This window comes from Alnus glutinosa, chromosome 1 (assembly GCF_958979055.1).
Source record: "Alnus glutinosa chromosome 1, dhAlnGlut1.1, whole genome shotgun sequence".
Taxonomy (NCBI): domain Eukaryota; kingdom Viridiplantae; phylum Streptophyta; class Magnoliopsida; order Fagales; family Betulaceae; genus Alnus; species Alnus glutinosa.
Window position 1 is genome coordinate 2807125 of NC_084886.1, and position 27507 is coordinate 2834631.

General features: G+C 37.5%; 5 protein-coding genes and 1 long non-coding RNA gene across 10 annotated transcripts; 3 read left to right on the top strand and 3 right to left on the bottom strand.

Annotated features, from left to right (window-relative positions):
* The first annotated feature begins 2383 nt into the window (after positions 1-2383).
* LOC133865758 (uncharacterized) lies at positions 2384-7127 on the top strand. The gene is made up of 5 exons (XM_062302229.1): positions 2384-4170; positions 4267-4343; positions 4528-4639; positions 4864-4980; positions 6680-7127. Exons 1-5 carry the CDS (start codon positions 2746-2748, stop codon positions 7028-7030), a joined length of 2082 nt encoding a protein of 693 aa, XP_062158213.1. The 5' UTR covers positions 2384-2745; the 3' UTR covers positions 7031-7127.
* A 177-nt stretch (positions 7128-7304) lies between these two features.
* On the top strand, positions 7305-10705 carry LOC133865776 (uncharacterized). Its single transcript, XR_009899809.1, has 3 exons — positions 7305-7608; positions 8089-10076; positions 10237-10705. It is a non-coding gene; the product is annotated as an uncharacterized LOC133865776 (long non-coding RNA).
* LOC133865766 (cytochrome P450 71B37-like) lies at positions 8119-10064 on the bottom strand. Its single transcript, XM_062302238.1, has 2 exons — positions 9093-10064; positions 8119-8943 (listed from the first exon to the last, which is right to left on the bottom strand). The coding sequence occupies exons 1-2, from the start codon at positions 10062-10064 to the stop codon at positions 8329-8331; spliced, it is 1587 nt and encodes a 528-aa protein (XP_062158222.1). The 3' UTR covers positions 8119-8328.
* Positions 10706-13675: 2970 nt separating the features above from the next.
* On the top strand, positions 13676-17910 carry LOC133865782 (serine/threonine-protein kinase AFC2-like). The gene is made up of 12 exons (XM_062302256.1): positions 13676-14067; positions 14615-14801; positions 15412-15438; positions 15545-15698; positions 15791-15839; positions 15936-16050; positions 16391-16482; positions 16571-16727; positions 16819-16883; positions 16981-17078; positions 17178-17280; positions 17398-17910. The coding sequence occupies exons 1-12, from the start codon at positions 13966-13968 to the stop codon at positions 17548-17550; spliced, it is 1302 nt and encodes a 433-aa protein (XP_062158240.1). The 5' UTR covers positions 13676-13965; the 3' UTR covers positions 17551-17910.
* A 610-nt stretch (positions 17911-18520) lies between these two features.
* LOC133865791 (uncharacterized) lies at positions 18521-19813 on the bottom strand. Its single transcript, XM_062302268.1, has one exon. It carries the CDS (start codon positions 19722-19724, stop codon positions 18675-18677), a length of 1050 nt encoding a protein of 349 aa, XP_062158252.1. The 5' UTR covers positions 19725-19813; the 3' UTR covers positions 18521-18674.
* A 1083-nt stretch (positions 19814-20896) lies between these two features.
* Positions 20897-24831, bottom strand: LOC133865800 (pentatricopeptide repeat-containing protein At1g13040, mitochondrial). Of its 5 annotated transcripts, none has more exons than XM_062302295.1 (4): positions 23015-24831; positions 21958-22098; positions 21226-21296; positions 20897-21114 (listed from the first exon to the last, which is right to left on the bottom strand). In XM_062302295.1, the coding sequence occupies exon 1, from the start codon at positions 24572-24574 to the stop codon at positions 23027-23029; it is 1548 nt and encodes a 515-aa protein (XP_062158279.1). In that variant the 5' UTR covers positions 24575-24831; the 3' UTR covers positions 20897-21114; positions 21226-21296; positions 21958-22098; positions 23015-23026. The 5 variants fall into 5 exon arrangements, with proteins under 5 accessions (XP_062158279.1, XP_062158263.1, XP_062158294.1 ...); XM_062302279.1 differs by having other exon boundaries at positions 20897-21125; XM_062302310.1 differs by having other exon boundaries at positions 21226-21346.
* Between the last annotated feature and the right edge of the window lie 2676 nt (positions 24832-27507).

Below are 27507 nucleotides of genomic sequence, written 5' to 3' on the forward strand. Positions count from 1 at the left end.
CATATGCTGTTTTACCCTCATTTTCTTCCTATTTTCCCCCATGAACTACCACCATCTTCCAACATGCCCCCATATAAAACAACACATAACGGTCACGTGACCCGTTGACTGTTTATTTTAACCCTCTAACTGACGGAAGGGGAGAAAATGATTGTGTTTGGTAGTTGAATGCTCTATTTTGGTCGAGTTGGTAGTTTGTGGGGGCTTTGTGCAAAAGTTGGTAGTTCATGGAGGAAAAAGATAATTACCCCAAACTTATATTGAATTTTGACCCTCCAAACACAAAATCCGAATTCAGAAGCATCCACCAGAATGACTCCAAAGCATCGAGAGGAGACCGCCCGTCTTGCAAGTTGATGAGCTGGGTCATTTGCTATCCTTTGGATATGTTTGATCGACCATGGCCACCATGGCGAAGTTTTAAATAAGATAGGCATCTTTTCAATAAGCGAGGTGATGACTAGAAGGTGGGTTATGCATGGTGAATTACGATCATTTTAAATTATTTGTTCAAATTTAAAAAAATCCAGACAGGTGATTGTCCACCTATTTTTCCTATCAGGTTGGTCCCATAAATAATCTCTTACAATTATTTATCTGAATTCTCTCAAATTCAGTCAAATAATTTGAGAGAATCCTGATTCCTACCGGATTCGAAACAAGTCCAACAATTTTTAAGTGTCTCCCTCTATTAGTGCACTATCTACTCTCGTTTCTTTGGCAATCCTATAGGTTGTAAATGAACTGAACTCTTCATAAACAGTTAGAGCTCGACTTATATATAAATTTAAGATTAGAGTTAATTTATTTAATTAATTTAAAGAATAAAGTTGTAATAGTAATTAGGTAACTAATGATCGGTATGAATTTTATTTTATTTTTTATATAAAAAATGAATGGATCCGGCTTTCATGCGGTAGTAAAAACTCATGGATGCTGTGAAATTTTGTATGGTTTACATTTTGCCACGTCTTAAATAAGCAATTAATTTTATTCCACGTTTATTTGTCAATTTTAGATTGATTCACCATTCTCGTCTCTCTCGCTCGCTCTCTATCTATTTTTGTAGGAGGTAAACACTAGATATAAAGGCCTCAACCAATAATGTAAACCCATATCCTTTTTCTTTTTTCTTTTTTTAAAAAATAAAAATAAAAAACATACAAACTGGGTATGAAAAGTTGCAAAACCCAGATAAAATGGAATTCTCCCTACCCAATTGAAGATTGAAAACAAACACATAAGAACGCAAAATAAAAACAAACAAGACCCATAGAAAAGAAGGAATTCACCTATAATTCAAACCCATTAACATTTATTTTTTGGTTTAAAAAAAAAATACGAAGTGGGTAAAAAAAGTTGCAGAACTCAGATAGAATAGAACACAAGTGGCAATTTATCTCTATTGTCATGGCCAAGACCAAACAAAAGAGTTGAAAGTTAATGCCTTTATATCTAGTGCTTATCTCCTACAGAAAATCAGAAATAGAGAGAGATACGAGAGTGGTGAATCAATATAAAATAGCAAAATAAACGTGGAATAAATTAATTACTTGTCTAAGACGTGGCAAAATGTAGACCATAAAAAATTTCACAGCATCCATGCGATAGCTTTTACTATCGCATGGAAGTCGAATCCAAAATGAATAAGTTAATTGAACAAAAATTTATTCAAAAAATAAATAAACCTAAATATTTAGTCGTAATCCCTTTCACCCAAATCCGGTATGAATTTGAGAGGACAACCCATCCCAATTTAGCAACTAGCGCCAATTGAGCTGAAACAAAATTTTTCTACAAACTGACTCGTAGGAAACTCATACAAACTAACATCTAAAAACGATATGTGTCATTTAAACTATTAAAAAAAATGTGAGAAACACATGCAATTAAAAAAATACGTGTTTCTCTCATGCAACAAACATATATTATTATTAGAAGTTGATTTGTAAGAAATTTATATCCGTTGGACGGAGCCCGCCCCGCTTGATTTCGGTTTATAATTGGAATCCCATGCATTTGGAGTATAATTTTTCTTTTTCTCCGGTTTAAATTCCCACGAAAAAAAAAATCTTTTAAAAGTTTGTCTATAGACTTGCAAAGAGACTTTGACAAGAGAAATGAAAGCACATGGTAAGGTGGAATTGAGGTGGCTATTGCTCTTACCAAGGTGTTTCTCCCCCGCCTGAGATACAACATACATTGGCTTTCCTACTTCATAGGAAGCGTCTTCATCAAACAAAATATAGCTATATCAAACGTGGCAAATTCTCAAGTACGGTAGCGTATAGCATAATTATACAGCTGCGCTTCACCGAAATCAAACCCAATAATTTTTCATTCTTTATATTTTCTTAAAGACAAAATCACAGAGCGTGACTGGTAGGTAGCTATCGTTGTGTTTCCATTACGCACCGTTGCTCTGTCTTCTTCTAAGGTACGATTTTCCTTCTCGATCCCGCTCCCGAGTAACAGTTCTCACCTTATTTGATCCGACCCGACCCGTTAAGCAATCCCAATTAGCATTGTTAATTATCATAATTCCAACTTCTCTGTCACAATTCGGTTTCCCGTTTCTCCAAGTTTGCTAGTAATTGATAATTTCATTGCGTTCGCCTCCAAATTCTAGGGTTTAATAATCCATATGCACACGTATAAATATAAACATCGGCGATTTGATCGAGGTGGGAATGGAGGTTATGCTTAATTGATCGGCAATAGTGGTTTTGTTTGTGTATATATAAAATGGCGAGTGCCGGCGACGAAGACGCCGATGCTGTGCTCAGCGACGTGGAGGGCGACGAACCGGTCCCTACCGTGGTAAGGAGTCCGAGTCAGGAAGATGTCTCGGTCGAGAAATTTCGGGACCTTCTCGCGGAGCTCGATCGCGAGCGGCAGGCTCGCGAGGCGGCGGAGAGCTCAAAATCGGAATTGCTGGTCTCGTTCAACCGCTTGAAGGCGCTGACTCACGAGGCGATCAAGAAGCGCGACGAGGGCACGAGGCAGAGAGACGAGGCTCTGCGCGAGAAGGAAGAGGCTCTGAGATTGTGCGAGAAGGTATCGGCGGAACTGGCCGAGGCGAATACGGCGAGAGACGAGGCTTCGAAGCATAGGGATGAGATTGTGAGGCAATTGGATGAGACAGTGAAGGAGAGGGACGGGTTGAGATCGGAGATTGGGAATTCGAACCACATGCTTGTCACTGGCATCGAGAAGATATCGGGGAAGGTCAGTAACATCAAGAATTTTGGGGCAGGCGGGTTGCCGAGGTCACAGAAGTACTCAGGGTTGCCGGCCGTGGCGTACGGAGTGATCAAGCGGACAAATGAGATTGTAGAAGAGCTCCTTAGGCAGATTGATGCCACGACTAAGTCTAGGAATGAAACAAGGGAACAGATGGAGCAGAGGAGTTATGAGATTGCCATTGAGGTTTCTCAGCTCGAAGCAACTATCGGCGGGTTGAGGGAAGAGGTTGCGAAGAAAACTTCTGTTGTTGAGGATATGGAGAAGATTATGGCCGAAAAGGATGGAAAGATATCTGAGATGGAAAGAGAGATGGGTGAGAAGTTGAATAAGATGGAGAATGAAGCTTTGGAGATGAGGCAGTTTGTTGGGGAGTATGATGACAAGTTAAGGAGTTTGGAGTCGAAGATGGAGTCACAGAGGCCTTTGCTGATTGATCAGTTGAATCTCGTGTCAAGAATTCACAATCGGATATATGCTGTGATTAAGATAATTGATGTTAATAATTTGGACCAGTCAGAGTTCTCGGAGTCCTTGTTTGTCCCGCAAGAAATGGACATGGAGGAGAATATACGTGCTGCTTTAGCTGGGATGGAGTCTATTTATGAGTTAACCAGAATTGTTGTTGAAAAGACTAGGGACTTAGTAGAGGAAAAGAGTCATGAAATAAAGAGTTTGGATGAAACAGTGGGTCTACTGGTTAAGGAGAAAGAGCATATTGGATCTTTACTTAGGAGTGCTTTGTCAAATAGGATGACATTGGATCCATCTTCCAAAGGGAATGCATTGTTTGAAGTTGCAGAAAATGGTTTAAGGGAGGCTGGGATAAATTTCAAATTCAGCAAGCTTCTTGAGGATAGAGAGGCTCCAACTCCCAATGACAAAGTGGATATGCTGGGGACAGGGGGGGATGAGATATACAATTTGGTAAAGTGTTTCTTAGTGTTAATTTGTTTTTATGGTTTTGGAATGTGTTTTAAACCCTAATTTGTCCTTGCTGAGATATTTATCTGTTGTACACAGGCTGGTGCTTTGGAGAAAATTGTCAAGGCATCTCAGCTTGAGATCATTGATCTCCAACATTCTGTGGACGAACTAAGGTACTTGCTATAATTTCAACTTATATAACTGCACATAAAGTTTAAAATGTGACCATTTGCATGTTCATCTTATTCTGAAAAGTTGGGTCAGAGGAACTTTTCAATGATACTCAGAATTACACTCACATTTGCACTTATCCTAACTGGTATCGTTCTGTTTTGCATACTGCTTTACTGTATGAAGGGCAGAGTCGAGTTTACTTAAAGAGCATGTAGAGGCTCAAGCCAAGGAGCTCAACCACAGAATGCATCGAATAGAGGAACTTGAAGAAAAGGAGAGACTGGCAAATGATAGTGTAATTTATTTATGCTTTGTTGACAGTTAGCTAGATAATTTTATGTTACTTTTCCTTCTTCAATTTGGTGTTGTTTGACATTAGGTGAAGTATAACAAATTTAGAAGTACTTTGTAGCCCTCATTGTTTAGTTCATTGTTGCTTGAAAGTTAGAACTTGCTCATGCACTTTTTGTTTGGGTCATTGGGTGTATTGGGTATCAACTTCGTCTATACATGTTGTAGGTTGAAGGGCTCATGATGGACATTGCTGCTGCCGAAGAAGAAATTACAAGATGGAAAGTAGCGGCAGAGCAAGAAGCTGCTGCAGGCAGAGCTGTTGAACAAGAGTTTGTGGTGCAGGTATGCTTGCTTATTTGGCCAGAGAATTTTATTTATGTGTTTACCTTGATATGTAGGTGGTCATTACTAGCAGTACTTTTTTGTTCATATACATTCTTATGCTATTTATGAATTTGTTACTGAATTTAACAGTCAAACTGATGTAGGACAGAATATTAAATTGGAAACCTGCGTATTTTGCAAGTAAGAGTAACCTATAACCTAGAGTATTCTGCACGTAATAAGAATAGTGGACAATAATTTTTTTTTGTTAGTTAGGAATGGCGTACGGGTAATTTCCTTTCTTATTCTAGTTTCTATTCTATATAAAGGTGTAGATGCTCTATGGCAGCATCATTCAAAATAATTCAAAAATAGTTCAGAAACTAGAAACTTTCTTCAAGAGAGTTTTCTCTTTTTTTTGATAAGTAAGAGAGTTTTCTCTTTTTTCTTGTGGATTCCGGTTACTTTCGTATGGATTCCAAAACTTCTTGAGTTAATGTTGCTTTAACTCTTTATCCCTACACCTTCCAGTGCGCCAATGTTATTAGTACTATCAGTGTGAGGAGTTCCCTAACTAGATGACAATGGAGGTGTAGAAAGCCGTTCCAGCAACATTGCTCATCGGAGCAAAGCTATCTTGGCGGTGAGTAAGGAAAACAGACGGCGTCTGGCAGAGGTTTGTGGGATGTTTGTCAGAAGAGGACTTATTGGACTTATTGCTAACTAAGATTATACTGCCAATAGGATGTGTGTCGTGGTGTTGGAGATGTTGCTCACGACCAACCTATTGACAGTTATCAACAAAATCAAACTTTTTCACAAGAGGTGGAGTGAACAAAATCAGATTTCCTTTCTACCACAATCCGAACACAAACATAGCTTTAACAATGACGGGGGAAAATATATTGATTTGGGAGTACAAGAAGCTCGCCATGATGTTTTTCGGGTTTTTGCACTATCAATAAGAAGGTATGTGAATTAATTGGAGATAATGATAGTAGCAAGAATTTTGTAAATAGGAAGCATGTGGAATATTTTAAATTACCGATGGAGATTAGGCAAGGTTCTTATGAGGTTGTCATAGAGATTTGTTATGTGCCTATTTTCTATTAACTTGAATCGGAATGAAGTTGTGTAATGTTGTTGACTTGAGTGAAGGGCATATTTTATTTTGTAAACCTTGGTAAAGAGATGTAAACGGTGTCCATGTGAAAAAAGTGGAGGGATGAGCATAAGAAGTGGAAGGAAGCATAACTTTTTTTTTTTTTTTTTTTTTTTTTTTTTTTTTTTGTGAAATGGAAAATGTTAACACTTGCATATCTAAGAAAGCTCAGAAGTCTGTCAAATATTACAAAGAGATTGGTTAGAGTCCACTTGCAGCAATTTTTCCAAATTCACTTGATATTCTTTTAAATACTGACATCTGAGGCAGCCTGATTGTTTGACATTATAGCATTGTGCTCATGACTAATATGTTTATTTTGCAATTGTTGTTGCTATATATTTCACAGAAAAATGTATAAATTTCAGTCGGCTTACTACATTCCATCTTTTTTCTACTGTTTACATGACATCAATAACACTCCCCTTCCCTCCCCAATTTTTTTTTTTAAAAAAAAAAAAAAAAAAAAAAAGAAGAGGAGAAGAAAGGTTATGAGTATTCCTATCATAGTTTGATTGAATCATATGTTCTTAGTTGATTAATGGATGCCTGCAGTTGTCAGCACTTAAGCAGGAGCTTGAAGAGGCTAAGCAAGCCATGTTGGAGTCAGAGAAGAAGCTCAAATTCAAAGAAGAGACAGCCACTGCTGCCATGGCAGCAAGAGATGCAGCTGAGAAATCATTGAGGTTGGCAGACTTGAGGGCATCTAGGCTGAGGGATAGACTAGAGGAGCTTACCCATCAGCTTGAAGAATTTGAGAATCGGGAAGACTCGAGGAGCCAAAATAGGCCTAGATATGTATGCTGGCCATGGCAGTGGCTAGGGCTTGACTATGTAGGTGTTCACCGGGCCGAGATAGAACAACGTAGTTCCAATGAAATGGAGCTTTCTGAACCTCTTTTATGATATAATTTTATTCCTCTTTTTTTCCCTTTTGTGTATTTATTGTGATATTTCATATTAAAATAGTCAAGAAATGGTAGCTTATAGCAACTTCATTGTTCGAGGCCTCTTATTTGCTTTAATTTGGTATTGATTGATAAATTTTTTGACTGATTTCTCTATATTAATGCAATTTCTTGTCGAGACCTGCCATGCGAGTCCTACAAATCTAATGATTGATTAAAAAAAAATTGAATGGGAGATGGAAAAATAACATTTCTTTTTCTTGTCAGCTTCTTTCCTCTGTGCGCGTGTGTTTGGTTTTTACAGGATTTATGTTCTCTCACTACGAAATGGGAAGGAAATTACTTGAGTTCATTTGATATTGTGAGCAGGAGCGTTAAGGGTACGACATTTAACCTTTAGTTCCTTCTTCTAGTTTATGTTAAAAGTTCCAATTTGCAGACGTGCTGCACTTGGAGAAACTAGTGGATGTTTTCCTTGGAAGCTGAGAAGCTTACTTATCCTTTAAATGAAAAGGTCTAACTCAGCAGGGTGTGACGTAAGATAGGCAAATTCAGTGGAAACCAGCAGAGATTAAGGTATTTATACTATTACTATAAAATAGGCATTCCTGGGGTTCTACATTAATCTCAGGATAGTTTTAATTGCTCTACAATCGAGTTAGGCATTAAAATTGTATAAAGCAAATTAAAATTGGAGGGGTTCTTTTCTTTCTTTTCTCTTTTTTTTTTTCTTTTTTTTTTTTTGACATAAATTCTAACTTCATTCAAACAGAACCCTTTACAGTGAACAAAAAAACTTTTTAAAAGACTCCTGAAACACAAAGTCAGAAATTGACTTGAAAGCAGCTACTAAAACAAATACAGGTACAACAATAAAGAACCTCTGGAGGGGTCTTTTCTTTTTTTGTTTGTAGATAACTGATTAGTTCATGGTAAAGTGAAAACATATCGATAGAATAATAAGACAGGATTCGATCTTATCTTCAAAGATGGTTGTTAAAAGTCAAGTCGATTTATTTCTTATTGAAAGTAACGTCTTCCTACTGTCTTTTGCAGTGAGCAATATAAAACTGGAAACGCAACAGATAACCTGCAACAGGTCACAGGTAGATAATTCAAAGTACTATTTGAGATATTTGTACCCCCAAGTCTCCATACCACTATCTCGATAGTAAAGCCAAAGACAAAGGCTTAGGCTAATTAGCTACTACTTACTTCAGTCTTACAGATTGTAGTAGCATATATTTTACAGTAAAACAGGAGTGTTCGTAAGCTCGGGCTATCATCTGATTGCCACTACAACACTTTAACTGGCACAAGGTTAAGAGCTGTTTTTTTATGGGTAGTAAGGCTAAGACCAACCGACTCTTCCATGTCAATGTTTTCTTCCTTCATCCCATAGGGTAACTTCCAGTCGAAAGCATACAGAAGATTTGCGAGTGCGAGCTCAATTGTTGATGTTGCCATATAAATCCCAGGACAACCTCTTCGACCAGCTCCAAATGTTAACAGCTCAAAATGTTGGCCTTTATAATCAATAGAGCCATCAATGAACCTTTCTGGGATGAATTCTTCTGGGTTCTTCCAGTATTCAGGATCTCGTCCTATTGCCCAAGCATTGACTTGGAGTAGTGTTTTCGGGTAAATGTCATAACCGTTGATCTTAAAGTGTTTGATGGTATCTCTTGGAAGTAGCAGTGTGGCTGGTGGGTGCAATCTGAAAGTTTCTTTCAGTATCATCTTGAGGTAGGGAAGCTGATCAGTGTCCTCTTCAGTGACTTTTCCTTTGTTTCCAGCGAAATTTCTAACTTCATCTTGGGCTTTCTTCATCACTCTTGGGTTCCTAACAAGCTCTGCCATTGCCCATATCATTGTAATTGCACCAGTGTCGACTCCACCTAAAAATATGTTCTGGTATATATATACGAGTATCACAGGTAAGCTAGCTAGCAGAAGTTAATTAGTTTCATAATCACAAGCAAATACAAGACTAGGTATGACCTATTTTCTGTTATAGATAAAGATTGCATTAAACACAGGAAAATCGATCGGATGCTTACCAAGAGGACTGCCTTGATGTTATTTTTAGTGAACCGATCAGACTCGGTTTGCTCCCTTTCTATTCTCAGCAGCACATCGATGATGTCCTCGTGCTCTTGTTCTGTCCTCTCGGGAGTGAGGTGAAGATCAATTACCTGTTGGAAAAAGTTATCCAACTCATGGGAAACCCTTTCAAGCCTTTGACGTCTGTCAGATAGCCTGTCCATAATCCATCCCACGTATGGAAAGTACTCGGCTGCATCGAAGCTTCCCAACAAGGCTTCAGCCTCATGAATCAATTCTTGAAATTTTTCATTATCCAATTCACTCCCGCGGAAACTCTTGCCGTAAGCAATCCTAAAAGTTATGCTTGCAGTGAGAGCAAACAGCTTCTCAGAAAGATCAACAGGGGTTGCAGAAGACGAAGACTCAGATATTGAATTGGTAAGCGAAGCGACTTCTTCTTCCCTAATGGACCGGTATGATTGCACTCTCTTCACGCTAAAGACCTCAAGAACGCATATTTTCCGTATCTCTCTCCAATATTCGCCGTAAGGTACAAAAGCCATGTCTTTATAATTGTAGGTAAGTCTTCTAGAGCTGGCCATGACTGGCCTACTGCAACAGTCAAGATCGTGAACTTTTAAGGCCTCTCTTGCAGCCTCAGCAGAAGATATAATAACATTTGGTATACTGCCGAGGTGAAGGAGCATCACCGGGCCGTATTTTTGGGAGAGTCGCCACAAAGATTGGTGAGGCAATTCTCCATTAATCTGGTGCAAGTTACCTATAATGGGAAGCTTAGGAGGGCTTGGTGGAGGGCGTTTGTTTTGCACCACTCGAGCATCCTTCTTCTTTTTAATGATCAGCAGCAGTAGAGGGAAAAGCAAGAGAAGAGGAAGCCAAATGGATACGGCATAGAGAGCCATTGAAGCAGCTTTGTCTCTTATGCTCATGCACCGATTGAGCTTCAGCTGTTGCTCTTCATCCATAAATAAATAGAGGTACAAGAGACCTGGCCAAAATTAAGCATTATCCTTTTTTGTCCCCGGTAGGCTGTTTGGACATGTTAATTTGGCCAAGCTGTAAATTTTCATGTGGGCCGTGCTAGTATTCAAATTCTTCAATCAAGACTTATCGTCTTATTATAAAATTATATAGCAGATCCCCGGTGAAGACAACCGTGACCATTCAACCCATGCTGTCATTCAAATTCCACTTCGATCTGTTCGAATATGACATTTCCAAGATCATTTTCCAAGTCAAGTAATCATGCTACACCAGGCTGCTTCAACTATTGCTGCTAGCTATTCTCTTTGTATTTAGAGAAATGATCCTTACACTCATTTCTCACAACAGTCCTACAACAAGCTGATGTGGCTGGTAATATTTTATTATTTTTTTACAAAAAGAAAAGAAAAAAAAACAAAAAAAATAATAAAATATTACTAGCCACGTCAGCTTGTTGTGTGGCTGTTGTGAGAAATGAGTGTAGGGATCATTTCTCATTTCCTAAACATGGAAAAGTAAACAATGTCAAGAAGTTTGTTCACATCAGGATTCAATGTGGAATACATGCAACAAAAGGAACGATATTACTTAAGTGAGAAACATCCCTAATACTTTCATGAATAATTTTAGCAGTCTTTCTTGTGTGAGGTTAATTTTAAAATCATTATTTGATCAAAATTTAATAGTGATCAATCATAAACACAAAAGGGACACATGATGGACTTCTAGCATTACTCAATACTCCATATTAAATATTAATTAAAATGATTTAATTTATCATTAATTTCCTATCAACCTAAACTTTTAGGATATATAATTTTTTTTAGGTAAAACTTTTAGCATAATTAATGAGGCCTTGAGTTTCAATTCCAACTCCAACTCCAACTCTGACTTTGTAATTTAAATTTTATTTCATTGAAATTTTTGCATGTTAAGTACTATTTATTTTTTTTTATGAAATTTGAACACACACGTTAAGGTAGTTTTGAACGCACGCGTAAGACTTACGTGTTAGAATATTAATAACATCGAGGAAGGAGTAGATAAGTTGGACCTCCAACGGCAAACACAGCCATCCATGACCACCCAACCCATGCTGCAATCCAAATTTCAGTTCATCACTGTCGCTGTCCATTAATTGTCATATTGCCCTCGATTATCCTCTGATATATATAGACAGTTTTGTCATTAGGCTGCCATTGCGCGGTTGAATGCAAACATAGTAACTTACATTTTTACTTTTACGACACAATGAAAATTATTTACGACTCTCAACTCCAACTACTTTGTGGTCTTGTGGTTTTCAACTAGCTTGTGAAAGAATTTGTAAGTGGTTTAGGCTTGAATACCTAAGTCGCACGTATAAGATCCAATATATAGACTTGATTTACAGCATTGTGTTTCTATACAATATGTATCTACCAATTACATGAGGAGTTGAGAACTATAACTCTATAACATTAGAAGTCTAAGATAAACATTATCTTAGACTTTTGGTTGGATTAGTCTTCTCTCGTGAATGAATTGGAGTGGGATTCTGACTTTATGAGCTGATGACTTGAGGTGATGGTGTTCATTTTTATATCTAACAGCTTGGAGACCTACATAACAAAAATATTGGAATGAATATAAATAACCACTATAGGCCCATGCAATCCGCCTTTACTTAAAAGATGATAGATAATATATTGTAGAAAATAAAGCAAAATAATAAAATAGATACAAAGAATTACACATTTGATCTATAACTTAGATAAAGTCCAAAATGTTACATTTTTCTCTTATTTTTTTAAGTGATGTTTACAATAAAACATGCTCCTATTTATAGAAGAATTAGGACTACATGATAGACTTCAACTGTACGTAGCTAGGTGATAGTTTTCAACTTTGACTATATGATATATAGTCTTCAACTGTAGTTAGGTCACAATATTCAATTATGATAATCTTCAACTGTAATTTGAATTCTTGAACTCCTAAAAATAGTTAAGCTATAGCTCACCGTCAGATCATTTACTCAAAATCTTCCTTACGTGAAAATCGTACGCCCTCATTAATCATCAAATGACTATTAACATAACAAGTCGGAAAATCAAGCCCTATAAAGAGAATCATACCCATTAATTGTTACCATGTTGGACAAGGGATTTCCCCAATAAAACTAACAGATTTTTTGACGAAGCTTATAGCCTTGTACGTAGAGAAACTTTACATTCAATGGATCCAATTTGTTAGAGCAAGTTCGTCTAGGAACGGGCTCCCCCTTTAAATGAAGCAATAACGTACAACCAATTCTATCGGGGCAATTAATTGATCCCTATGAGGCTCAATATGCCAACCCAATTCATGCGTTTCTCGCTTCAATCGATCAGATGGTTAGCAAGAAGTGATGAAATCATATGTACGTTGGTCCACTTGAACAATGCTCTCAGGGTTGGCAGAAGATGCTTAAGTTCAGATAGAAGTGATTGTTGTACAACTCTTAACTTGCACCACAGTCAAGTTGATCTTTCTCCACTCTCCATTGGTAGACCGGCAACAATGTCTTCCTGGTTTATTTTGTACCTTTTGCTCCATGAGAAAATAGGCCTAATTCCAAGGCTAACAATTTTTTACATGACTTGCGAATCTGACACGGAATTAAATGGTTCAAATTGAGGAGTCTGACTCATTTAATTAAATGAATTGGGTTAAAGTTGATCTATATAGTCTTATATATATATATATATATGCTTCAACACGATTCTAACCTGATACGCAACATAATGATATGTAATTTTTTTACATGACTTGTGAATTCAACACGAACCCAATACAAAATTATAAGGTTAGAGTTGAACATTTAACTCGTTTAATTAAATGGTTAGGGTTATGATTGACCTATATATATGCCTTGATGCGACATGAACTCGATATGTGAACACGAACCACTACACCATACCTAATTCTACTGGATTAGGACTTGAATTGTTAAAATTGCAGGGATCATGATCAATTCTGCACAATCAAACCCTGTAGATACGGAACTTCAGGAATGATATAAAGGGAATAGAATAGGAAAAAAAAAAAAAGAAAGTAAAAATGAGGAATAATTGTGCTAATCATCAATAAGAAGTTGGTGGAAAACATTGCCCTGATGAGAAAGAATAGTGTTAAAAATTACACTCTTATTTTAGACTGTTCATAAATTTTTGAAACAAATCGTTTTAAAAGAAAAAATAAAATAAAATCATCGACTATACAAAGAGAAAACTAGTTGAGTTTTTATTTTAAATTTTTAGGGACCAGTGTTTGGCCCAACAGAACACTTTGGAGTTTGAAACGGACAGGATTTGATGGGAACATTAAAAATACCCAATAGTCTATGTATGCTAAGGAGAAATAGTCATTAAAAAATTCGTATTTGGCCGCAAATAATTTACTGTATGCAGGGTAAGGGGCTTTTTGGGAAGTCTCTTACTCTAGATTCAGATCTTTCGGAAAATAATAATAATAATAATAATAATAATAATAAATAATAGAATATTATTATATTCATAAAAAAAAAAAAAAGTATTAAATTAACTATGAGAAAACAGAATATCAATGCTACGGAAATAGTCGGTGTATATTCGAAGAGGGAAACGAAAAGCTAACTCAAGTTAAACCACGGGTTAGCTAGATAGAATCCAAAACTAACGTTGCAGATTAACCCTCAAAAACCAATCCAACGGCTCGGGATGGCTCACAAAGAACAATGGCTAATGAGCCAGTGGTTCAGGCTATTTCTCTCTCTCCTCTGCTGAACTCTTTCGATTATCCCGTCGGAGAATAACCGATCAATCGGCCAATCAATCAACCTAGGGCTAAGGTTAGTGTTAGAGGGTTTGGGTGTCAGTTGAGATGGAGATGGAATATGTAAGTGAGTTCCCTCTTTCTCACATGGATCGGCGCCCCAGGAAGAGGCCCAGGTTAGCTTGGGAGGTCCCTCAAGCCCAACAGAAGGTACAATTTTTGCTTTTTCTTGTTTGTATTTTTCATGAATTTTCTTAGTTTTTTATTAATATTTTTCTTTCTAGGCTATGTTTCTTGTGCCGGGAAAATGTCTCTATTGGAGAAACTTGTGTTCGGAAGATATCATGGGAATTTCTTTGGACGATTAATTTTCTGGATGGATTTTTCTTATGGAGAAAATTTAGTCACTCTTAAAATTGAATTATTTTCTCTCCTGGAAAGTTTTCGTCGGGGGTTATTTCATAGACTAGACGGAATGTGTCGGAGAAAGCGAAGTTCTTGTCGTATATGAACAGAAATGCTGATTTTTTATAATTTCCAAAGAATTTCTGGACTAACAGAGATTTTATGTAGCATTGAGTTGTGCTGTTTCGGGTGAATATGGCATATTAATTAATATTGTCACTATCTATTTATATCTTTATATATTAATTGATTTAAGATCCAATAGGCCATGGTAGATTTGAATGGGTTTATGGTTATTATGTGCTGTGCTTTTATCATTTTGCATAGACTGATTTATTTTGGCTGTGTGTAGGCACAGTCAGGAATGTACTGTGGGCAAGATGTTGGGAATGGGACAAGCTTTGGACCTTCAAGGGTACTTCCAGACCATGGTAGTCTGTTTGTAAAGGGATTGGCTCAAAAAGGCTCTCCCCCATGGCGTGACGATGACAAAGATGGACATTACATATTTGCAATCGGAGATAATTTGACATCTCGCTGTAATTACTCTTAATCACCATTGAACGCTTTTCTGTTACATTCATTATCTGCCTTACTGACTGCATGATAAACTTTCCACCAACCAGATGACCGCAAGTGCATCATCTTTTTGTTCTCTTTTTAATGTTTTATTTGCAAATGTTTCTAAAACTATATTCATTTGGACATCCAATTGTTATTTATGAATCTCATTTATGAGTAAAAATAATTCGTGATATCCAAAGTCAGTGGAGTTGATGAGGAATTGGTAATATACATTGTGTTTGTATGCAATTTGTATAGGTTTTTGAAGCCTCTTAGACTCTTAGACTCATTAGTTCTCTATCCTCTACAACAGGAGCATAAAACAGTCTTTGTCATCAATCATTCGCCCCCCTCCCAAAAAAAAAAAAAAAAGTTCATCCACCCCAAAAGCGCCATTATGCCTTTGGAATTTATGTCGTCCATTCTATTTCCTTATGTCTAATTTTTCCTTCTTCCTGTGCCCTTGACAAAATACTCTGATTTGATAAGTTTGGAAATTTTCTTCTTGAAACTTGAAATCTGTTGGTTCGGTTTTGTTGTTCTTATTCTGATGAATTGTTCTTGTGTGTGCTTTCCTTATGGCAGATAAGATCCACAGAAAAATTGGGGAAGGTTAGCATTTTTACTCTCATTTTAGATTCTATGAATTGGATTCTTATTTTGACAGTATGTTTCCTCATGCCATGCATTTCTCATATATATTCCTTTCATTTTGCAGGCACCTTCGGTCAGGTTCTTGAATGCTGGGATAGGGAAACAAGGGAGATGGTTGCCATAAAAGTTGTGAGAAGTATTAAAAAGTACCGTGAAGCAGCAATGATAGAAATTGATGTGCTCCAGTTGCTTGGAAAGTCTGACAGAAATGGTAGTCGGTAAGTGTAGTTTTTCTTATTAAGTTATATCCTTCTACTTCATCAGTTTTAAGGGGAATTTAATATCAGTTAAGTGGTTTTATTCTTTGCAGTTGTGTCCAAATACGGAATTGGTTTGACTATCGGAACCATATATGTATTGTAAGTATGAGTTGATTTATGATAGCATGATTTCCCCAGCTTCATACATATTTTTGGGGGTTAAGACTTGCCTCTGGATTTAAATGGTCTTAACAGGTCTTTGAGATGCTTGGACCAAGCTTATACGATTTTCTTCGGAAAAATAATTATCGCCCATTTCCCGTTGATCTTGTCCGTGAGCTTGGCAGACAACTGTTGGAATGTGTGGCATGTGTGTAGTTGTTACTTCTGCTGTTTCTTTTCTGCTTTTCAATGTTCATGGCAACAGTTCTATTGGGAATTGCTTGAAAATCTTCTTTTACTGCCGAGGGAATTTAGAAGCAGTCTCATCATTGGGTTTGTTTAGTGAAGTTTAATATGATTGTTCACTCTACCCCTAGGCACTTATTCTCTCTTTACTTATAAAAAAAAAAGGCACTTATTCTCTATCTGTTTTAGATATTCTGGTATTAAGAAATTAAAATACTTGTTTGAGGCTGGATTTCTGTCTATTTTTAAAAAGCAATGGTATGTGTGTCCTTATGTTGATTATGGTCTATGAAATTTTGCAGTCATGCATGATTTGCGCCTCATCCATACTGACTTGAAGCCTGAGAACATACTTTTTGTTTCTCCAGAGTTTGTGAAAGTACCTGACTATAAGGTATGCCAGCTTCTGCTTTGCACATTTCTCAGCTTTTTGCTTTTCTTGTTCCTTGAAAAGCCTTTGAGCACTTCTTAATCTACTACAGGTTACATCCCGGTCACTGAAAGAGGGAACCTATTATAAGCGGTTGCCAAAATCTAGTGCAATTAAGGTTATTGATTTTGGCAGCACAGCTTATGAGCATCAAGATCACAACTATATTGTCTCTACTAGACACTACCGTGCACCTGAGGTTATTCTTGGTATGCTCTCATTTTGATTCCTCTCTTGCCTTTTCTTCCTTTTCTTTAATCTGTTTAAGTTTATGGGTATAAGCTCTATATGTCTTTCCAGGACTTGGATGGAGTTATCCATGTGACATATGGAGTGTTGGTTGTATTTTGGTGGAATTGTGCTCCGTATGTCAAACGTCTCAGATCTATTTTGAGCTGTAAGCTAGATGGTCTTACTGTGCAAATGTTACAAATGCTGATAAAGAAATGCAATTGATTCCAGGGAGAAGCTTTATTTCAGACACATGAGAACTTAGAGCATCTAGCCATGATGGAAAGGGTTTTAGGCCCATTACCTCAGCACATGTTGAAAAGAGCTGAGTGCGTCCCCATCTGAGGATTTCTATTGTTAATGTCAGCATTTTGATATTTTATAGAAAAAAGATTGTTCATCCATGTTTACAATTATTCCTGTTTCAGCCGCCATGCTGAGAAGTATGTAAGAAGGGGTAGATTGGACTGGCCAGAAGGTGCAACCTCTCGTGAAAGTATTAAATCTGTTATGAAGCTACCTCGTCTTCAGGTGTGTAAGACGATCTATTTCCCTCGCATAACGTCTTTGGGAAATGATGTTCAGGAAAAGCAATGTATATGATTTTGCCTTGCATTTTATGGATATTAACCCTTTTTTCATTTGCAGAATCTAGTGATGCAGCACGTAGATCACTCAGCTGGGGATCTCATAGACCTATTGCAAGGTCTGCTTAGATTTGACCCCTCCAACCGACTAACAGCTCGTGAAGCCCTAAGGCACCCCTTCTTTACCAGAGATCATTACAGGAGATTTCAGTGAGAGGTTTGGTTTTCCCATTCTGGCGGTATTATGTTATTGCTTGATGTGGTTTACTGAAAGAGAGTCAAGGGGGGCTGGCTTGTGTTCTTGCATCACTTTCATTTCTTGGCATGTAGTGCAGCATGAATGGCCTGGTCATGATTCTGTGATTTCTGTAATTCTTGTTTTGATTGAGATTGTGTAGATAACCCGTTCAGGAGAATCTTTCTCCTGTGTCCAATTTTGTAACGTGAAAATGTTCTGTGTTTTCACTTATAAATAGGAATTTATCTTTTATGGACAAGTTTCCCCAGTGCTGTTAACATTGTTGAAGGATGAAGAAGATCACCATCAGGAATTCCTAGTGCTTTTCGTTCTGTAGGATGCGATGCAGATATTGCCTTCAATTTTACATTCATCATGTCATGAACCATGAAGCAGTGTTTTGCATGTTAGTTTAATCGGCTGCATCCTCTACTTATAGCAAAGATGCATGGCGAGTGAAACTAAGAAATTGTAGTTACATGTTTAGTCAGAAGGTGGGGATCACTGAAAGAGAAATTCTTGGTATGATCAAACTTTATTCAACAAAGTCATTGTTGGCAAACTGGGTTGAGAGAGAATTTGAGAAAAATGAGGTATGTGATATTGTGATTTGCTGAATACAGCTTGAAGAAAATATTAGATACATGACCATTCAAAAAATCAATTCTCAAACTCTCTGATAAAAACGAGGAGAAAATTACATTTATCCCCCTAAATTCACCACTCAATTTGCATTCCCTCAATCCCCCACTTAATTTGCAATGTTCTCCTTAATCTTTCAATGTAGTTGATGTACTCTACCAATATAACCATTGGGGTTGTAATGTCTTTCTTCTGCCTTCAAAATGACAAAACTACCATGCATAGAAAAAGAAAAATACATAAAGAAAAAAGAAAAAAGAAAAAATAAAAAATAAAAGGTGAGAAAAATAGATTTTGGTTTTTTTAGTAGTCTTTTTTTTTTTTTGTAATCAAATTGAAAGATTGAGGGACATTGCAGCAAATGTGGTAGAGAGTAAATATAGTTTCCTCTGAAAATAAGCAAGAATCGGTACATGCCATGTGTAGTATAGTTTGCAAGTGTTAGCACACATGCTTCCTCAGCGTTTTGTTTTGCATTTGCTTCTAATCATAACCCCATCGGGAGGGCCAGTCAGAAGAATTGTGCATTGGCCGTGCAACCAATATGAATATCTCAGGATCCTTCCAAAATTAGACCGTGTCCTAAGAAAACTCTTGACTTCAAACATGACTCCATTGCTTTCCATCTGCCTCTGAAGCCTTCGGCTTTCACCCAATGGAAGCCGAACTTGACTAGTCACCATATGGACATTTGCAAACCTGGACACACCCCTAGCCGCAGAGAAGGGTTCAATATATTGGGTAGCAATAATGGTACTTCCATAGTATAAATTAATGTAAATGTAACTGAAGTCGACGCTCACTCTCTTGCTTGGATTTGTGAAGTTTGCGAGCAGAGTAACATCAGCATTGAGCAGATAGCCCATGTCAAGATAGGCTGCATTCAAGGTGGCACTAGAAACGGCAAATTGGGGGCTCCTCGGACGATAAACAAGATAGACTATGAGGACAATGATACCTCCTACAATTATGACAACCCAAAAAATTGCACAGAAGACTGTAGCAAACCACGTGAATGCGTCTTTGGTTGGCTGGTTTCGTGGCTGCCACAAATTATGTGGTTGGCGGTGTCCCTGTCGTGGTCCTTGTGGACCCTGTGGCTGGGGATTTTGGCCCTGCGGCTGCAAAGGTGGCACCAAGTTTACCAACCTTGGCTGGGGATGTTGGCCCTGCTGGGGATGTTGGCCCTGTGGAGGAACTAGCACTGGCTTGGAACGTTTGCGTTGGGGTCGAGGTTGTTTCACAAGTGGACTGGTTGGCCGGTGGTCTTGGCGTGATTCTGGTTGCAATGGTCTAGGAAAATGAGTTTCCTGCCGAGGTGGTTGCACTAGTGGACTGGTTGGCCAAGAATGGTGGTCTTCATGCAGTTCTGGTTGCAATGGTCTGTGAAAGTAAGGGTTGGTCTCAGGTTGATAAGGGTTGGTTTCACCTTGCGGATACATGGTTGTATGGATATGTAATGGGAAGTGACCAAGGCAGAGGCAGAAGGGGGAATAATAAGAAAACATTGTTATCAGGCCAATGAGAAAGAGGATGACTTCACGAGAACTTCAAGGATGATTCATGCAAAGGCAAAGAATCAAACATAAGCTGAGTATAGGAGGCAAAGAATCTTGGTGATGCCTTTTCTTTTTAGAGAAATGATGAAAATCATTTTTTATTCCATCTTTTACACATTTCCATACGGCGAATACCCATTAAATTTATAGAATTCACATGTAAGCCTCACAAATTTAACAACGAATTTACAAAATGAATAAATAGGAGATGCAATGGAAAATGACGTGTAACATAAGTACACAACTTTTCTATTTTAAGTGCTCTATTAGTTGTTTACCAACCTGGATAGTGCATTGTGCAGGATACGGAATCGTACGCTGGCAACTGCTACAGGGCCTCGTAGCAATTTTAATGCTTAAAATAACATTTGCCCATGGAAAGATCATTATGCCCAGCAAATCCTGAAATTTTCCGTGTATCAATTTATGCAATCTTTACTGATGGCATCCATGACTTTTTTTCTTCTAATGGCATCCACTACTCTTCTTTTTGTTCCAACCCCGCAATTGCACATTCCCTGCAATTGGGTAGGCAATTGTTGTGAAAAGCCTCTAAATTGGGTATGCAATTGTCGTGAAAAGCCTCTGAGGTAAGTTGATTTCATTGGGAGCCTCTGACCATTGCAGTAAGGCAAGCTGCAATATGAATAGGGGATTGCAGCCAATCCCCAGCCCTAAGAACTTATCATCTGACCACTTTTATTGTTCACTACTGCCGGTGCCATCTTCTGCCCACTCATTAGCTTCTTGTACAAAAGAATGGCAACTGAAGTGGAGGGAAGCATGAGGCTAACAGTAACAGCTCATCTAATTAGCTGAATTTAGAACTTCGTTTGCAAGTTCTTAGACAGATAGCAACCTTGATATGAAAATTTTCACACTATCAACAGGTATATAATGAAGTGATATAGGTTTGCTAGTCAAATTGGCATCTCATTTGAGTAATTTAATTCTAAAATATCATAAGTGATATGTCAATGCAACCAAATTCACCTTATCCAACTAAGGAGTTACAGGCAGTCCTAACACTTTAAGGTCACTCATTAACAGATTGAACGATGACAAGGGTAAAGGCTGCAAGTAAATCTTGGCTTCAAGAGAAACTTGGTTAGTCCTCGCGGTTATGGAATACCGTTGTTTGTGTACTCAAGTCATAGTCATGGGAATATTATAGTTGGCATGTCCTTTGGACATTGCCCATATTGTTGTGATAAAATTCCAGTCAAACTCTCCCCCAGGTTTGTGATCATCTTCAACTTTTTCGGACACAAAACTGGACAGCAAACTGGTTTTTAAGTCCATGCAACAAACTTCTGCTCCATTCCTTTCAATCTCTCTCCTGCAAAATATCTGGCTACAATTTTAGCAATAATTGTGTACCAATCCCTATGTTAAATGAAAATATTCAGACTAGGTATTGAATTTAATGCATATGGATGAGAATCCATACCTTTGCCATCTAATTTCACTCTCGAATTCAATCATTAGTGGCTCTCTACCCTTTTTTAATGCTGAAAAGGCCTTAAGTGCGTACCCAAGAGCATCATTAGCGAAAACTTCTATAGGGTTGTCTTTTATGGTGCAAAATGACACCATAAAGACAAAATCAATAGAAATGTAAGACTCTAGAGCAGAAAAAACAGAAATATTTTAACAATACAAAACATATCAGAAGATATCTTACATCAAAACACAACATAAAGCGAAAAAAAAAACAGATGCTTGACAAGAATGTGCGATTACCAACAACTAGATGGATAACATGAAGATAAAAGTGAAAACATAATGATAGGGGCATACAACATCGAAATATTTTTAAGGGTAAAGAACTATTAACTTTAGATAGATGAATCACATGTGGATAAAGCCTAATTTTCTTGGATACATTTGGTTTAAGAAACAGTATGTTTAATTCCTGCACTGCAAAAATATACAGAAGCTTGGCTAATTACGAAAACATAGTGAGAGGGCATACAGAATAAAAATCAGGAAACACAAAATACCAAATTAAGTATAAATTGCCTCTGAATTGGTTATTGAAATGGCATCAATACCATAAACGTAGAGGCAGCATCTTTCCTTGTTCTGTACCTTTTTTATGACTCACATAACAAGTAAAATCTTCCACTTATCATCAAATACTCGTCTATTCCAAAAGTCAAGTAGAACTAGCAGTTCATACCTCAGAATCCTTTTTGGGGAAATTTTCCAGGATGGGCAACAGGGCAGAACAGGATAGGCTTGGCAAGCTGAACTTGAAACCAATTATTGTCCTGCCACAGGCTACAGAGGACAAAATGGCACCAATGCCATAACATTCAACCTGAAAATACAGAAGACGTAATCATAGGCAAAAACACCCGGGATATCATGCACGTGTCATTTGCTTAAACATTAATACAGGAATACAAAGAGAGTACATTAGCATAACCATTATCACATCATTGTCACCCCAATATCTACACATTTACTTAAAAATACAGAATATTAACCATGTTTTGGATCAAAACAGGTCATTAGCTCCAGATATGAGATGATAAGAACCAAAAGACCTCAGGATATCCTGCGCATGTCAGTTGCTTAAACATGAAGACAAGGACAGGACAAGTACATCAGCATAACCATTTCACATCATCGTTATCTGAATATCTACTTTTAAAATACACATACTCAGAATATACAGAACACCAAATTAACCATGTTTTGGATCAAAAACAGGTCCATAACTCCAGATATGAGATGATAATAACCAAATGACCGGTCTGCTTTCTTTGTGGGCTAAACAACCACTCAAACCAACAGTTATCATCATATGTATAGAGCACACATTGGTCAAACTATTAACAAGCTCAATCAAGCACACCACATACATAACACAACCAAAACAAGCACTAAAAACTGGCATTGGGTGGTTTACTAATTCAATGGCATATTGTTAGCCTGTCACTGCCACCAGTAGTGATACTAGACTCACTAGCTACTACATACTAAGCATGGCAAATGAACAAGTTCATGGGTGCATGTGAACATAGCAATAAAAAAACTGCCAATCATTGGCTTGCAATATGTTTACTGCACGTAGAAATAGAATACAGCTGCTACCAGTGCCTAAAGATACTTCCCCTAAAGCAAGTCTTTTGAAAATTGTTCAAGAGATGCTTCTAAAGTATCATTCAAACTTAGCATCACGTAAATAGATACAAAATAGATAGAGGAAGGTACAAATATAGGATACAAACCATCTTTCATGTTCATGTGCCATCTCTTGAACGGATAGCATTTATTAGTGTCTCTGAAACAGCTCCGTCAAGAGTAAAGCCTTTCTCCATCATCTGATCCCATATCCTACAAGCCATTGAAAGCTTCTTTTCTCGTATAAGCCCTCCAATTATCAACTTGAAAGTTACTTCATCAGGATAGGATCCTCTCATCTGCATTTCCTCGTATAGATGCATGGCTTCACTTACTCTAGAAGCTTTGCAAAGCCCATTTATGAGGGCATTGTATGAAACTACATCAGGGGCAATTCCCTTCTCCACCATGTCACAAAAAACACTATGAGCCATCCCAATCTTCCCAGTCTTACATAGGTGATCAACAATTGTAGTATAAAATATACGATCAGGCAACAGACCCATGGCCGTCATCTGATCAATAAGTTTCTTTGCTATAATGGAACTACCTTCACTAAGAAAAGCTTTAATAAGAATCGTGAATGTCACCATATCAGGTGCAATCCCTTTCCGCCCCATTTCCTCAAAGAGCTTGTAAGCCCTTCTAGTACGGCATGCCTTGCAAAAAGCTCTAATGATCGTATTATATGATACAACATCACACAAACCCTTTGTCTCCATCTTGTTCACCATCAACAAATAAGCCTTATCCGGCTGGTTTGCTTTACAAAGGCCCTTTAAAAGTTGGTTGTAACTGTACACATCCGGTTCCATCCCACTCCTCTCCATCTTTTTCATCAACTTCTCCGCCTCCTCCAACATAAGCCCATCACAACAATAGTTCAATAACACATTGTATGTAACTAAATCCGGCTCACACCCATTTCTCCTCATAAACAACTTGATTGCTTGTGCCTTATCAATCCTACCCGCTCTACAAAACCCACTAATCAATGCATTGTAAATCAAATTAGTGAACTCAACTCGACCCTTCATTGTACCAATCGTAAGCTCATACGCCAAATCAACCTTCCCACCATCACACAACCCAATAACAAGAGATGTGCACGCTTTATTATCCGGACTAAGCCCCTTATCTATCATGTCACGCCAAATTTCAACTGCGGCATCAAACCGCCTTGCTTTACACAATCCATCAATTAGTATAGTGTACGTTACAACATCAGCATCTCTTCCTTTCTCAACCATTCTATAAAACACTTGCAAAGCCAATTCTATTCCATTTTCGTGACACAAAAGATTCAAATATATATTAAAAGCCCAAATGTCAGGGACATAACCAAGCCTAACAATGTCTTCCAGGAGCTGCTCAATGAGGCTAAAGTTCTTGACTTTGCACAACCCAGAAATGAACCTCGAGTATGTGAATGGGATTAGAGAGAATCCCTGTGGGGTCATTTTGTGGTAGTAGTGCTCCGCCAATTCGAAGCGAGATTCACGGACCAATACGCCGATGAAACGGTTGTAGTCGATGCTGAATATGCGGCAATTTGATTGAGACATTTCGTCGAACACTTGGATGGCTTGGTCGATGAGACCAGCTTTGACAAAGCATGCGATTCGAGCTCGGTATATGAGGCGGTGCGCGCCAAGACTGTGATACATATCAGAGCGAATGCATAGCAGAGGGTTGGGAGGGTGTGACCTGATGGACCACTTAATGCATTGGCATCTACAGCATCTGAGAGAGAAGGAGAGTAGACGGTGGCACTCGGCTTCGGCACGATGGAGATGAGAGCGAGAGGAGGGTCGAGGGGCAGTGGAATATTTGTGGGCCAAAAAACCAAATCTATATGCTATATTTGGTGATGGGCTTCATAGTTTGGATTGATTAGGCCCAATAGCCCAGACGCTGGGCCGAAAGACTAGTACCAAAGACTAATACAATATAGTCAGTACTATAGGGATGAACGAGAACAGAAATGCTATTGTGACATCGGTGACAAGTATAGCTTTTTTGTGTATAGACAAATATGATCTGTCAGACTGTCACCGTCTCAATCTAAAACGGTGCATGTAATTGGATAATCCTCCTCCTTATCCACAGGCTAATCACTTTTCAAAGATATTTTTTCCAAAAAGGTTTTAGTTTGAATATGAAACCAATGGAGGAGAAATTTGTGATGGCGATGGAACCAAGGAAACAGTTAAACAGTGAGGGGGAAGGAAAGCCATGTTCCTGTTCTAAAATTTGTGCATACAGTTTAAGACAAAATTAGAGTCGATAAAAGGGCTCTTGGCTTCGTCTCTAGCGGCTACAAAAATTATATATTAATAAATGTTATAGGTATCAATGATGTTGTCCGGAGCAAGTGAAAGACAACGTAAGATGTTTGGGTGTATTGTCTTTCAAAGACAAATTATATTGTTATTTTTTTTTGTATACGCAATTTTTTTAAAAATAAATTAAATTTTATTTAATTTTTTTTTTTTAATTTTGTTTCAGGAAGTTAAATCATTCAAACATCTTTTTCAATTTTATTTTGCATTGAAATTTGTCTAATAAATTATAATTGAATTTAAATTTCAAAAACTCGAACACCTACGGTTTAAAAATGACTAAAATTTAATTCACACATTACTAAAAAGAAATTAGTTGAGTAAATTAAAGTAATAATCGGATCAAAATGAATTTGAATAGCTGTTGATACCTAACACCTCCCCGCCATCACTCCCACCCAACTCCCTTTTAATTTCTTCGTAGATGTGGGACAGAACTGACCTTGCCCATATAACAAGACATACTAAGATTGCATTTGTCCTTTACTGGAATGAATAATTGGCAACCTCGGCTTAAAACCAAAATGATTGTCTATGTCAAGTTGATGGAATAAAGAGATCAAAATGAAGGACTAAAATATGAATAAAAATACTGATTCATGATATATTAATCATGAAGTGATAGAGATTATGATTTTATATATAGTAAAATGAAAACAATAATACATACCCCAACTTATTGTACATGATTCAGAAAACCATACTTAATATAATTAGGAACAGCACTTAGGGTCCGTTTAGATTTGTAATTTCAAAAAATAATTTTTAAAAACGTAATTAAGCATTTGATAAAATCGCAATGTGGTCTTTAAAATCACATATTAGCCTTTAAAATTTTACGTTTTCAAAAAAAATATACCTTTGATTGCGATTTAAAAAAGCAGTTTTTAAATTACAATTTTTTTAAAAACGTAATTTTTAAACGATTCATTTTCTGCAATTTAATTTAAAATCGCATTTTTCATCAACGAAATCGCAATCTCAAATGCACCCTTAATCCAATCAAACTAAATAAAGTTCGATATAAGTTCTTACTATTCAGGTGAGATTCGTGTAAAATCATCTCAACTTTGATCAATTTTTTTGGTATAAGTTATTTTGAGTAATCTACTATATCCCTGTTATTAGTCCCTCTTTTTTGGGCAGTGATCCTTGAAAGGGACCCCCTACCCGAGCAGGGACCCCACTCAAACAGGGTTTTTCTGGCCCTCCTCTTTGGTACCTACAGTGTGATGCACGCCATCATCGCTGACTTTCGTTCTCCTTTTCTTTTTGGCAGATAGTACACTGTGTTGGTCTTCTCAACTGTGCATATCCATTTTGTCTCATCCAGTGACGCCTTCACAGAGAGTTTAGACTATTCTTCCGACTTGGAAGTGGAGGGCCATCAACTAGACAAGAATGCCATGGGCCTCCTTCTTCCTCGCCACTTTTCTTGACCTCTCTTTCTTTGAATTTTCTTTTTCCAAATTTGGGTGCAACCTCCCTTGGTTATAACCCAAGTAGATACTGTGCTCATATTTGTTTATTAGAATATATATTTCATATTACGTTGCTAATTTTTCTTTTTATAATAATATTTTAAGCCTCGTATCAACACTAACACGTATTTACAATTTATTAACGCGTGTCAGCATATAATTAAAAGTCATAAATTTGTTTTCTTAATGGCTAATTTCATATCACACGTATAAATGTCGGCAAGTCGTAAAAGAATTCTACCGCTGTTCAAACAAATTGCAACTTGGAGAAAGAAGAATATACTCACTGTCACCACCAAGTAAGCACTTGGCAATTTTCTCCCACTTGTTTTCCTCTTGAGAGAAGAAAGAAAATTCTACAACATTTCCCTTTCATCCAAGCAGAGTGTAATACCAGTTGCGTGGAAAATTCAAAAGCGGCAGATAAGGCTGCTACTTGTATTGGCTCATAGTTGAGTTGGCCGGGTCAAAATTCAGACACTGAACACTGCCCCCATTAGGTTGGAACTTGGAAGTTTGAACACAACGTAACAACCTTATTGACCAATCATATTAGCCTCTTCGTTTGTTGCATTGTTGTTCCTTAGTTGGTCACTTAATTCGGTCGTTCATCAATAACAATGTGCCCCCACGTGGCAGCTCCAACTCCACATTGATCATCACAGAGAGGGTGGAGGGTTGGTTTTGTTCCTCTGGCGGCTTGATTTTGACTACCAGGCTTGGATGGTGGATGCCTTCCAAATGGCATGAGGCACACGTTTGCTTCTTTATATTAGA

What these genes read in the sequence shown, in the direction of transcription:
- LOC133865758 (XM_062302229.1), top strand. Translation starts at nt 2,746, where the DNA reads ATGGCGAGTGCCGGCGACGAAGACGCCGATGCTGTGCTCAGCGACGTG. An exon ending in CATTCTGTGGACGAACTAAG is followed by an intron (nt 4,344 to 4,527) that starts GTACTTGCTATA and finishes TACTGTATGAAG; the next exon opens with GGCAGAGTCGAGTTTACTTA. An exon ending in AGAGACTGGCAAATGATAGT is followed by an intron (nt 4,640 to 4,863) that starts GTAATTTATTTA and finishes TACATGTTGTAG; the next exon opens with GTTGAAGGGCTCATGATGGA.
- LOC133865791 (XM_062302268.1), bottom strand. Translation starts at nt 19,724, where the DNA reads ATGTTTTCTTATTATTCCCCCTTCTGCCTCTGCCTTGGTCACTTCCCA.
- LOC133865766 (XM_062302238.1), bottom strand. Translation starts at nt 10,064, where the DNA reads ATGGATGAAGAGCAACAGCTGAAGCTCAATCGGTGCATGAGCATAAGA. An exon ending in ACATCAAGGCAGTCCTCTTG is followed by an intron (nt 8,944 to 9,092) that starts GTAAGCATCCGA and finishes TATATATACCAG; the next exon opens with AACATATTTTTAGGTGGAGT.
- LOC133865800 (XM_062302295.1), bottom strand. Translation starts at nt 24,574, where the DNA reads ATGTATCACAGTCTTGGCGCGCACCGCCTCATATACCGAGCTCGAATC.
- LOC133865782 (XM_062302256.1), top strand. Translation starts at nt 13,966, where the DNA reads ATGGAGATGGAATATGTAAGTGAGTTCCCTCTTTCTCACATGGATCGG. An exon ending in TGAAAGTACCTGACTATAAG is followed by an intron (nt 16,483 to 16,570) that starts GTATGCCAGCTT and finishes AATCTACTACAG; the next exon opens with GTTACATCCCGGTCACTGAA. An exon ending in CACATGTTGAAAAGAGCTGA is followed by an intron (nt 17,079 to 17,177) that starts GTGCGTCCCCAT and finishes TTCCTGTTTCAG; the next exon opens with CCGCCATGCTGAGAAGTATG.